The sequence below is a fragment of the Heterocephalus glaber genome, unplaced genomic scaffold (assembly GCF_053883595.1).
Source record: "Heterocephalus glaber isolate CG9 unplaced genomic scaffold, H.glaber_assembly_v1.0 deba00001504, whole genome shotgun sequence".
NCBI classification, from domain to species: Eukaryota; Metazoa; Chordata; class Mammalia; order Rodentia; family Bathyergidae; genus Heterocephalus; species Heterocephalus glaber.
The window spans coordinates 14907182-14920631 of NW_028258324.1; the positions used below are offsets into that span (position 1 = coordinate 14907182).

The 13450-nt window shown below is 38.0% G+C and overlaps 1 protein-coding gene across 4 annotated transcripts in view; it reads left to right on the forward strand.

Moving 5' to 3' along the window:
* Window positions 1–12547, forward strand: part of Faim (Fas apoptotic inhibitory molecule) — a 29100-nt gene extending 16553 nt beyond the window's left edge. For all 4 annotated transcript variants that reach the window (XM_087186221.1, XM_087186223.1, XM_087186224.1 and 1 more), the window contains 2 exons: window positions 9683–9732; window positions 12347–12547. In XM_087186221.1, coding sequence (XP_087042347.1) covers window positions 9683–9732; window positions 12347–12496 — 200 coding nt within the window. In that variant the 3' untranslated portion in view covers window positions 12497–12547. The remainder of the gene's footprint in view (window positions 1–9682; window positions 9733–12346) is intronic.
* The last annotated feature ends 903 nt before the right edge of the window (window positions 12548–13450 follow it).

The following is a 13450-nucleotide window of genomic DNA, read 5'->3' on the forward strand; positions in this document are numbered from 1 at the left end:
ATGCTGGCATGGCTGTGGGGAAAGAGAGACCCTGCTCCACTGCTGGTGGGAGTGTAGACTGGTGCAGGCACTCTGGAAATCAGTATGGAGATACCTCAAAGAACTAGGACTGGAAATCCCATTTGACCCCGCTATTCCACTGCTGGGGATCTTCCCCGAAGAATTAAAAGAATCATACCACAGTGATAAATGTGCACCCATGTTCATAGCAGTGCAGTTTGTAATAGCTAAAACTTGGAAACAGCCCAAATGCCTATCAACTGGAGACTGGATAAAGAAAATGTGGTTTTTTTATAAAATGGAGTACTACTCAGCCATAAAAAATGAGAAATTAGAGACATTTATAGCTAAGTGGATGCACATTGAGGCAATACTCTTAAGTGAAATAAATAGGACACAGATGTGTAAATACCAGATAGTTTCTCTGGTGTGAGAAACTGAAAGTGTAAATAAGGACTAAATGTATAATCGGTCATGCGAAATAGGAAGAAAAGGGGCAAAGGGGAAGGAAGTGGGAGGGCTAAGGGAAAGGATAGAAAGGAATGGGATTAATATGAGAAAATGGAAAAATAGGAACAAACTTTGTAAATAGGGAGGGCTGGAGGGGTTGAAGGGAGGGCTGGGCAAGGGTGAAAAAACAAGAACCAAGAGAGACTATGTAAAGGTGCAAATTTCCAATGATGAATATCATTATATTGTATACCTAAAATGTACCAATTATTAGAATGAATAATCAATAATGTGAAATAGGACGAAAAGGTCCAAAGGGGTAGGGGTAGTGGGAGGCACAAGGGAAAGGAAAGAAGGGAAAGGAAAAAATTCTGAGAAATGGAAAAAATGGAAATAAAGTCTTTGTAAATAGGGAAAGGTGGAGGGCATGAAGGGAGGGCTAGGAATTGGGAAAAAATAAGAACCAAGATGCATTATATAAAGGTACAATTCCCAATGAGAAATGTAATTGTGTTGTATACCTACAATGTACCAATAAAAGAATTTAATACCAAAAAAAAACCCCTCTATTCCAATTTTCTGTAGCATTTTTATCATGAATGGGTGTTGGATTTTGTCAAATGCCTTTTCTGTATCTATTGAGATGATCATATGGTTTTTGTCCTTGACTTTGTTAATATAGTGTATTACATTTATTCATTTACGAATGTTGAACCATCCTTGCATCCCTGGGATAAATCCAACTTGGTCAGGGTGTATGATCTTCTTGATGACCCTTTGTATTCTATTTGCCAGTATCTTGTTGAGGATTTTTGCATCAATATTCATTAGGGAGATTGGCCTGTAATTCTCTTTTTGAGTTGTATCTTTCCCTGGTTTTGGAATCAAAATAACACTTGCTTCCAGGAATGAATTTGGAAACTTTGCTTCCCTTTCAATTTCCTTGATGAGTTTAAAGAGTAATGCCAATAGTTCTTCTTTAAATGTCTTGTAGAATTCAGCAGTAAAGCCATCAGGACCTGGGCTTTTCTTTGTTGGTAAATTTTTAATTACATTTTCAATTTCACTCATTGTAATTGGGGTGTTTAGAATTTCTATATCTTCTTCATTTAACTTTGATAATTGTATGTATCTAGGAATCTGTCCATTGCTTCTGTGTTTTCCATTTTATTAGAGTACAGGTTCTCGAAGTAGGTATTGATGATGCTTTGGATTTCTCCTGGATCTGTTGTGACTTCACCTTTTTCATTCTTGATTGCATGGATTTGGGCCTTTTCCTTTTTTTGATAAAGTTGGCTAAGGGTTTATCGATTTTATTTATTTTTTCAAAAAACCAACTCTTTGATTCATTAATTTTTTGTATTGTTCTCTTAGTCTCCATTGCATTGATTTCTGCTTGGATCTTTATAATTTCCTCTCTTACACAAGCTTTTGGTTTGTTATGCTCTTTTTCTAGGAGCTTGAAGTTCTGCATTAGGTTGAGTTCTCTCTGTTTTCCTAATATGGGCATTGACTGCTATGAATTTCCTGCCTAGAACTGCTTTCATTGTGTTTCATAGATTCCTGTATGTAGTAGTGGCATTATCATTTACTTGTAGAACCTATCTTAATTTCTCCTTTAATTTCCTCTGTGACCCATTGGTTGTTCAGGAGGGTGTTATTTAATTTCCATGTGTTTGTGGGAGTTTTGCAGTTTCTTATGTCATTGATCTCCAATTTTATTGCGCTATGGTCTGGTAATATACAGGGGGTAACCTCAGTTCTTTTACATTTAGTTAGACATGTCCTATGAGCTGGCATGTGGTCTATTTTAGAGAATGACCCATGTGCAGCTGAAAAGAATGTGTATTCTGATTTTATGGGGTGAAACACTCTGAAAACATCTATTAAGTCCATTTGTTCTATAGCTTGGTTCAATTCTAGAATTTCATTGTTAATTTTTTTGTCTGGATGTTCTAATTGTGATAAAGAGGTATTGAGATCCCCCACTACAGTTGTGTTAGAGCTTATTTGGTTTTTCATGTCCATTAATATTTGTTTTATATAGTTGGGGGCATTCATATTTGGTGCATATATATTTATGATTGTCATCTCTTCCTCTTGGACTGTTCCCTTCACAAGGATGTAGTGACCACCTCTGTCTCTCTTAATTAATTTTGATTTGAAATCTAGTTTGTCTGCAAATAGAATTGCTACCCCTGCTTTTTTCTGGGTTCCTGTGGCATGGAGAACTGTTTTCCATCCTTTTACTTTCAGTCTATGTATTTCTTTTTGAGTTAGGTGTGTTTCTTGTATACACCATATTGTTGGATTTTGCTTCTTAATCCATTCTGCCAGTCTATTTCTTTTGATTGGTGAATTGAGACCATTAACACTGATAGTTATAATTGATAGATATTGACTCACCCTTGTCATGATGTTTTACTATTGGTGGTTCTTTTATTTCTTGTTTTTTGTTTTTTGGGGTTTTTTTTTCCCTTTTTGCTTTAGTTTCTTACCTTGCCTGGTGGCTTCTCTCTGTTGGGCCTCATGGAGTTGTGATCTTCATTGTCATTTTCTAAGATATTGCTTAGGATTGTTTGGAGTGCTGGTTTGGTATTCATGAAATTTCTCAGGTGTTCTTTGTCATGAAAGTATCTAATTTCCCCATTGATTTTGAAAGATAATTTTGCAGGATACAACAGTCTAGGTTGGAAGTTATTTTCTTTAAGGGCTTGAAATACTTCACTCCAGACTCTCCTTGATTTAAGGGTTTCTGTTGTCTACTGTGATTCTGATGGGCTTTTCTTTGTAGGTGATTTGTTTCTTTTCTCTGACTGTCTGTAGGATTTTGTTCTTCTGTTGGGTTTCTGGGATCTTGACTATTATATGTCTAGGTGTAGATTTTTTTTGATCATGGCTAGTTGGAGTTCTATATGACTCACTTATCCGTATGTCCAATTCTCCACCTCTGGGAAGTTTTCTATTATTACTTCTGTGAACAGTTCTTTTATGTCAGTTGTACTTTCTCCTGTTTTTTTGTGGATGCCTATCAGTCTTATGTTATTCTTCCTTGCATCATCTAGCAGCTACTGGATTGATTTCTCGTGGTACCTTACTATTTTTAAGAAATCTAGCAGCTGCTGTATTGATTTCTTGTGGTCCCTTACTATTTTTAAGAAATCTGTTTTTGTGGTCCTTCACCGCAATCCTGTCTTCTATATCTGATATTCTATCTTCAGATTCCTTCAATCTGCTATGCATGCTTTCACTGGAGTTTTTAATCTCCTGAATATCTATTTGAATCTGTTTCATGGATTCTATTTCTTATGTTGGGTGATCATAGTTTCTATTTCTTTCTTATGCTGGGCATTCATGGCTTCCAGCATATTCCTGAGCTCATCTATTTTTTTTATCTATTTCTGTTCTACAGCCTCTAATTATGTCTTTCACTCAGCTCACCATCTCTATAGTTACCTGGGAGATTATTTCTGCTTTGAATTTTTCTAGAGCCTCATTCATCTGTTTTGTTACTTCCTATGCTATCAGTTCAGGGTGTCCAGGTGGTTGATTATTAGACTTTTCCACCTCATTTCCCCCAGAAATTTCCTTTTGTGGGGTGGAAGCCTGAGTTTGTGACTTGCTTAAATGTCTTCTCATTTTTGTTTTTGGTACTGTCAGTTATAAGTCAATGAGTCCCAGTAAGCCAGTCACAGACCCTTGAGATTCAGACAGACTTAGGACTGCAAGTCCCACATTGAGCTCCCTGCCCTCCCCCAGGGCCGAACTCCACAAGGCTCTACTACAGGTTCCAGCTGTCTTTCCCGTGAAAATAGTCCAGGATCAAATGGGGGGTGATGATCCCTCCAACTTACCAAGTACAGCAGTCTGGTGTGCCTATATTGCAGAGATTATCTTCACTTTTCCAGTGGGCTTCAGTTTTCATCAGGGAGCCTGAGAGAGGCCATCTTTCTGCTGTTCACCTCTGCAACTCAGGACAATGACCTTTGTGTCCCCCTGTGCCTCTGTAGCATGGAACCAGGTAGCTGCATGGCCAAGAGGCGGGGGGCATGGGGGGGGGTGCAGCTGTTGTTATAGGCACCCTGCGGCTGGCGGGCCTGTGGGGTGGGGGTGGGGTCCTCACGGTCTCCTGGATGCAAGTGGGTGGGGCAAGCTGGATGGAGCAGGGTGCAGCTGCTTCTGACCACATGGCCAAACTGGCAGATGGTGTGCCTGGGGGGGTGGGGTGGGGGGGGTGTCCTCACCCTGGCCCTCATTCTTTAAAGCACAGGCTCACTTGCCTGCATGCACAACCCACCCCACCCCCATTTTATTGTCCAGATTAGAAAACTTCTACTGAGCTATCTTCAGGTTCACTAATTCCTCTTTCATCTTTATTCTCTTACTGAGTCCCCCAATGAGTTTACTAGATTTTATTGTACTTTTCAGTTCCATAATTTTATGTTTCTTCTTTATCTTTTATTACTTTGCTGATATTTTTAGCCTAACATTTGTTGTAGGAGTGTTTGCAGTTGTTCAGTCATTTTTAGAACAGCAGGTTTAAATTCTGTCTCAGCTAATTCCAATAATGATTGTCTTAATCAATAATGATTGGCTTAGTACCTGACACCCACAACTTAAAGAAGGAGAGGTTTATTTTAGCTCCTGTTTTAGAAGTTTCAGTCCTTGTGGGGTCAGCTGCATGGTTGAGGGGATCTAGGTGGAGGATAATATTAATATAATAATATCATTATGAGGGTTTATATCTGGATGTCCCCCAAAAGCCTCATGTACTCAAAGGAGAGTCTGTCCATGGGTTTTTAGTTTTGTTTTTTTGCTTTCTCTGTGGTTTTTTTTGTTGTTGTTGTTGTTTTTTACTGGGGATCGAACTCGGGTCCTTGCCTTGTGGGGCAGGCAGCAGAACCACTGAGCTAAATCCCCAGCCTTTCTCTGTTTTACTGGGAGGAATTTGGAGAAACTAAAAAATCATGCTACTACTACCACTACCACCATTTTCCTCATCAATTTATAAATTTACTTCATTCCCATTGCATAAGATTTGACTATAAATACTCCCAACTTCCCACTCCTTCTCCTTTCTCCATCTTGAAACCTCTGTCTCCTCTACCTTGTCCAAGTAGTTAATATTTGTATTTTATTCTGCAGTCACTATTAAGTTATGTGTTTTTCTAGGTTGGTTCTAAAATTAAAAGCCAATAAATAACACTTACAATTATGACTATGTAATTATTTCTATATAGTGGATTGTGATTACACTCTTCCTCTCTGTTTTTCTATTGAATCTTCTGTGCCACTCATAAGAAGTTATGCTGAGTTCAAAGTCAATGTTTTTCAGGAATTCTTTAGTTTTTCCTCTTATTGAACCTTGTGGATCCCAGTTTCATCTTTGTTTACTGAAATTTATTCTTAAATAATTTCTCCTACTCTCTGGGAGATGAACATTACTTGGTGCTCAGGTTAAATAGATATTTGTGCTGAGTACAGAATTTTAACTTCAAAATCATTTTCTTCTAGAATTTATGAAAACCTCATTCCAATATCTTCTATTCTTCATTGGTTTAAATGACATTTTATGCCCATCTGAATCTCATTATTTAGGTTTTTTTCTGGAGATTTTAGGAGCTCATCTTTCCCATTATCTTTCTGAGTGTCACACTGATGTTGTTAGGAATGTGGTGACTTAACTACAGTAAAGTTTTAGAACCACTGTATCTCATTACTAATGGAAACTTTAATTTTGAAAGGGTTAGAATTAGTGTTAACACATCTGAACATATGGGGCTTTTACAGATGATGAAAACAAGCCTTTACAATAATTTTAAGCACTTAATCAACTAACTTAACCAACTATATTGCTAACATTATAAAATAATTGTTACTAAGTTTTCCTAGGGGAGATGGAGGAGACTATCTAAGGTAATTATAAGCCTAGCTTATAATTAGTTCTTTTTTAAATTTTCAGGGGCCTGTACCACTCAGGCCTTTAAAATCTATTTTTATCTCCTTCTGTTCCTTGTCTGCCTTTACTCCTCTGTTCCTCATGATGAGTCTGGAAGGGAGACAGAGTTCAGACCAAACTTGTCCCTTTTGCTGCCTGGCTGAAAGGGACCTGGTAAGAAGACGGGACAGAGTTGTTTACTGAGGTGAAGGCAAAACTGTCTGGGGTATTTACATTGTCTGGGCTTCCAGTTCTAAGTTTCACTAATCCACAAACTACAGTGTTCTAAGGCTGACATTTGAGTTTAGTGAAGAAGAGTGCAGGCTCTATTATTCATGGACAAAGAATGGGCTTCCCTAGAATCTTATGGTAACACACACACACACACACACACACACACACACACACCCCACAAAAAGCTTTTGATACCATCATAAATTACTGAGGTCATATTTTGTGCCAACTACTATTCTAGAGACTTTACATAGATTAGTCCAGACCATTATTATTCCCAGCCAATAAGAAACATATTTTCATTTACCTATGAAGAAATTGAGGCCAAAGTGATAGTGCTGGTAAAAAATAAAGCTGGAGGGCTGGGGATTTAGCTCAGTGGTTCTGCCAACTGCCCCTAAAGCACAGGACCTGAGTTTGATCCCCAGTACAAAAAAGAATAAAGTTGGAATCTGACTCCAAATATGATGTGTATTCTTTTTTAGCATTCCCAAAGTGTAAGGTATCTAAGAGGACTGAAGATAACATTGGCTAGAATCCTTAGGTCTGGTAGTAGATACATGGTGAGGAAAGTAAGACAGCGAGGGGACAGTAATATATGAAGAAATTTCTTGTTAGGAAGAAATTCTCTTTCTGTTCTTTCTCTGGAAACATTTATAGAACATCCCTGCTTAGCACTCACCTGTGGAATCCCTTGTGGGTCTTGGGGCCCAGGGAATGTGCAGGCAAGTAGAAGAGAGGCTCCCACATGAACGTGCTGCAGGGCCTCCCATCATTTATCCAGTGCACTTCTAAGCTGTAAGGGAGCTGATATTTTGTCAGATACATGAGCTCCTTTATCATTTTCAATAGGTGATATGGTCATGTGATTCAGAAATCACAATAGTATAAAAAGGTACATTGAGAAATCTTGGGTCTGTCCTTGTCCTCATTCCCTCTGCTTCCTCTACCTCCATAAAAACACCTTTTTAGGGCTGGGGTTTTAGCTCAGTGGTGCCACCCTGCCTTACAAGTGCAAGGTCCTGAGTTCGATCCCTGGTACCAAAACAAACAAACAAATAAAACCCACAAAAGCACCCTAGCCTTTTAAAAAAGAGCCTCTTTGAGCCCAGGTTGGCCTCAAACTCCTGGGCTTAAATGATACTGCTGCCTTGACCTCCTGAAGATAACCATTTTTAATAGTGTGCCATTCTAGCATTCCTTATTCAGATTCAATAAAATAAAAATTTTTATTACTATCTCATTACACAAGCACATCTCACTTTATTCACTTAATATATTCTGAAGATCTTTTTATATTGGTACATAAAGAACTTTTTCATTCTTTTTTAATAGCTCCATAATAAATTTCAGTAGTAAATAGTATATTTAAGTCAACCTCAAATAATGGACACTTGGGCTGTTTCTAATCTATTGCTTTTAGAAGCAGAACTAAGTAAATAGCTTTGTTCATATATCTCTAGGAATTTAGTGCACTTCTTATTTTAGTACAAATTCCTAGAAGTGGGAAGTGTTATTTGGGGTCAAAGAATAATTGCCTTTGTCACATTAGCTTGCTTTTGCCTTATTCCCCGTTCCCCTGTGGTACTTATTTCCACTTAAGTTCTCCAACAGAGCATGTTGATAGACTTGAATTTTTTTGACATATTTTAGGTGAAAAATGATATTTCAGTGTTGTTTTTATTTTCCTTGTTCAAAATTAAGTGAGGCATTTTTTTTCATATGAAGTTTTTGTATTTCTTTTCATGTCCTTTGCTCCCGTTTTCTTTGGATTGTTGATCCTTTTCTCCTTTCTAGGAGTCTTTATTTTAGTAAAACTGTTCTGATTCAAATACTTTTTTCTCCAGTTCGTTACTTATTGTTTGACTTTGCTTGTGTGTGTGCATAATATTTTCAATCTTGTGGATTTTTTTCCTGTTATGAAGTCAAACTTTTCATTTTTCTTTTTTGGCTTCTAGACTAACAGGGTTCCTCAGAAGCATTCCAGTAAGCTATTATAGAAATCTGAGTATGTACATATGTTCAGTAGGTACAATAAATAAAATGCCAGCTTTCATCACCACTGTAGTTTATCTCAGTACTATGTGCTCTGACCTGTGTTGGGACAAGCTGAGCTTCCCCTACAGCTGTGACCATAGATGATTCCCACTATCTTTAGGGTAACCCTTGCCCGTATCTTCTGCCTTCCTTTTTCTCTTGTTTCATTTAGCCATCTCAAAACCTTTTCTCCACTGTAAATGAGGCACCCATCTGAAAGTGTGGGCAGAAAAGCTGATTTAGACCATGCTGCTGGAGCAAATGGCCTTCCAGAGTCAAACCCTTCACTAGTGATTAAGACTTGACCTCAAGCTAGCTTTTAGCTTAGAGTCCTTGTGCACATGCAGGTCACAAATATACTCTTTTTTTCCCCTCTTTTGGCAGCTTGATAAGTGCAATCTTCTCTCTTGCCACTGCCCTAGCCTCTAACACTTGCAGAGGAGGGCTCCTGGGGGGGGGGGGGGGTTCATATAGCCCAGTGTTGGCAAATCTATGGCACATGTGCCACAGCCAGCTGTTTGTTATCATTGAAAGCTCTAAAAGGTTTGCCATCACTGCTGTAGCCTGAAGTAAGCTATGCTGCTCGGCTACACTCCTGGATGATTTTCTCTTAAAAGATTATTTTGTTTCATTTTAATTTTCCTCTTTGAATTAAAAATGAGCAGTTTCATAGGGCCAGGGATTTACCTCTGGCACTGTGCCTGCCTGGCAAGCCCAAAGTCCTGCGTTCAACCCCCCAGTACTGGAAAAACAAGCAAACAATGAGCAGTTTCAATTTTTTTTGGTTTTGGGGGAGCGGTTTTTTGGTACAGGGGATTGAACTCAGGCCCTTGCACAATGCCGCAGAGCTAAATCCCTGGCCTAGCAGTTTCAAATTTTAGTGACGTTTAAAAGCCATATATTGAGTTTTAGAATATTAATTGAATTTTAGTAATCCAGCTTGTAAAACTTTTCCTAAAATAATAAATATGAAAATTTATCTTTAAATCATTGAATTATAACAAATTTATGTTTCTTTTACAGAAAAAGACACTATGGACGTATGGTGCAATGGTAAAAAGATGGAGACAGCGGTATGTTGACCTTTTGGTTATTCTCAGTGCCTTATGTGTAAGTTACCACTGAAATGCTAATTCCAGAGCTTTTACAATTAACTAAAGTCCTCTAGGTAGAAACAAAAAGAAATTAAGTATTCCTGATGCCAAATTCTGAAAACCTCGCCCAGACAGTTCCTGGGCCAGTGACAGTTTGGAGACCACCTGTGTTCTGAGCTGGCCTTTGCATTTTCCTTGCCTTTCCTGGCTCAGGCTCTTATCTTAGAGTCTTCACATTAAAAAGTTCCTTCCTGAAAGGCTGGCATCCTTTGTGTTTATCCATATGAACATATGAAGTAATGCTTTATACCACTTCTTCTCAAATTTGCATGTGTAGACATCACCTGAGATCTTGTTAAAATGTAAATTACAGCATTTATCTCACTGCTGCCAGGGGTGTTGGCCCACAGATGGTACATAGAGTAGGAAGGCCTGCATCACATTCCCAAAACAGATATACTTTTCTAAAAGCAAGGTTTCTATGCATACAATATCAGATGTCAGGAAAGGACACTGTTACAAACCTCAGAAGATGAGTCTTGTTGTGGCTGTTTTGGAACAGCTTCAGTCGCGATGAACACAGTGGTTCCAGCTGTGCACCTAGTACTGCATCTAGTGGTCCTTCCTCTTCTTTCCTACCCTGGAATTCTCTGGATGGAGAATCAGGACTTTTAAATCACATCTTCTCCCACTTGGAAGGAATTTTCCAGAATAAATGGAAAAATAATGTTGTTTTATGGTGTAAAGAATGTAGTTCTAGGGGTGGGGATGTAGCTCAATGGTAAAATGTTAGCCTAACATGCACAAGGCTCTGGGTTTAATCTTCAGCACTAGGGGAAAAAAAAAGAAATAAAGAACATGGTTTGAAGGTAAAAATAATGATCATCTGCACCATGCCTGCCTTGCAAGCACAGTGCCCTGAGTTTGATTTCTGGTACAAATAAATAAATAAATAAATAAGACCATGCACAATGTCTGTGTTCCTTAGTCACTGACAGGAAACATCAGTGCTTGGAATATAGCTCTTTGTAACCCAACTGCCCCCTCACTGTAACTGCAGTCTAGTTTTGGGGCAGAGTGGGCAGCTCTGTATTCAGGCAGCTTTCCTTCCCCAGTCTGTACACATGTGTACCATACTGCTCTTGCTGCCTATGAGTTACAGCTTATTTTGCCCTTTTTCTTTCCATCTCAATGCATCAGGATCCAAACTGTGAGTTTGCTAAATTGCCAAGAAGTGACTTATAGGGATTGCATAACTCCACCCTGCCCTACCCTCCAAAGCCTTTTTTTCCAAAGCTCACTGTAAAAGCACGCTGCACTCAAGAACATGTGTGTGCTGGCACACCACGCCAAAAGAACCATGGCCGGTACTTCTCAGAGGTAGCAAAAACTTCTCTCCCTGATGTTTCCTGTGCTTTTATCAGCTAGATAATGTTATGAAGGGGCCTTGCTCTGTCTGCTTTGGACATCACGATGCTCATGGTCAAGTTTTAAGTCTGGTTGAGGTGTTTGCTTTCTGGCATAATTTATTTTTAGCCTCTAAGCTTCTCTGGCCTTCATTTTGCTATTTTGCTCCTACCTTCTTTACTCTATACTAGTGCTTTTCAATAGAAATATAACAGGAGCCATAGGTATGAGCCTCGTGTAATTTTTTTCCATTAGACACAGTAAAAAAAATTTAAGGTGAATTTAAATAATATACTTCATCAATATAAGTCAATATATAAATATCATTTAACATATAATCAATAGGTTATATTATTTTATTTATGTTGGTTTGTTTATTTATTTTGGTACTTGGGATCAAATTCGGATCCTTGCGCTTGCAAGGCAAGCTGCGGAACCACTGAGCTAAATCCCCGGCACTCATTAAGTTATTTTAATTACTTTTTCATACTAAGTCTTTAAATCCAGTGTATATCTTAAATAGCATATTTTATTTCAGACTAGTCACATTTCAAGTGCTCAATGGATTTAGTGGTGTCTGGTTTTATGCTATGTGTGTATTTTATTGTAAACCACCTTATACTTTAAGGAATCAAATTTTCACATTGGTAAGGACACTCCATCCCCTCCTGACTGGAGCCTTCAGAAAATTACTTAATAACCACCCTGTTCCTCAATTTCCACATCTATAAAATGGGATGATAATAGGACAGAATTTGTAGCAGTTACTATAAGGCTGCAGTGAGATTATGCATGTACACTGTTCTTGGTATAAGTAACTGAGAAATGTTTATTACCATGTTCATTTTTACTTTTGAAAACACAGTCTATGTGATAGACATACAGTCATGTGTACACTCCCCAAAAAACCCTTAAGATTCTTAAAGATTGTAGGGATCATAAAAAGAAACTTTCAATTCATAACAGAAATGTAAAAGCACCTAAACTTGACTTGATATTTCACTTAATATATTACACCAACAGTGCTTTTTCTTTTTCCGTACAGAACTAGGGATGGAATCAGAGCCTTGCCTGTGTTAAGCAAGTGCTCTGCCACTGAGATACATCCCTAGCCCTGCTTTTGGGTGGTGTTAATGCTGTAGGCAAAGAGGAATATTTCTAATCCTTTCTTCTTCTGTTGTCTTAGGGTGAGTTTGTAGATGATGGGACTGAAACACACTTCAGTGTTGGGAACCATGACTGTTACATAAAGGCTGTCAGTAGCGGGAAGCGGAAAGAAGGGATTATTCATACTCTCATTGTGGATAACAGAGAAATCCCAGAGATTTTTAAATGACTTCATGTTAATGAATTTTCATCTTAAGAAATAAAGACCAGATCTTTTTAATTACTGTGGTAATTAAATGTTTCAGCATGTACTTATCAGTACACTTAGTCTGCAATGTTTTTATTTTTCAGTTACTTAAAACTGTAATATTCCAAGAGTTAGGGAAAAACAAACTATGTGCAACATAAAAGTTACAATTTATTAAATAATGTAAAATGTTTAAAAGCAAAGTAGAAAATAAAATATGGACCAAATTTACTAATGTTTTACAATAGTAATCTTTACTATAATGAACACTACAAAATAAAATAAAATCAGTGCTGCTTGATTTTTTCTACAAATGGATGTTTTTGAGTATATATATACACACACACACAATTTTGTACAATTAAAAAATATATAATTAATATAATTTTTTTCTGTATTGGAGATTGAACCTAGGACCTTCAGAAAGAACTATATCCCCAGCCCCTTAGTATAAGAACTTAAAAGTGTAGGTTTCTGAAGATGTAGTTGTCTAACACAGTGAGGACCAAATGAGGAAAAGAAGCGGACTTGTTTGCACCACACTGCATCTGTGCATCATCAGGCAGGGATTAAAAGTCTGTGTTGGACCCCCATCTGAACACTCAGCAACACCAGCAGCACATCAAGTGCTGGAGCAAGGTTGGTTTCAATAATCTTAAGGTCTTTCAGAACTGAATGGGATTAGTTTAGAAGGAGAGGCTTGTACAGTATTCGGGTATTTCACATCCATTGTCGTGTGCTTAACCTCCGTGAGGGGAATTCTCCATTTTCTAGACTTGCTGTATCCAGAACGATCATCATTATTACATGGCTATTCAGTTAATTGAAATTACAATTTAGAATTCTGTTCCCTAGTCACACTGACCACATATCAAGTCCTCAACAGTCTCATGTGGCTGCCAGCTTGGACAGGGCAGCTATAGACCACTTCCATCC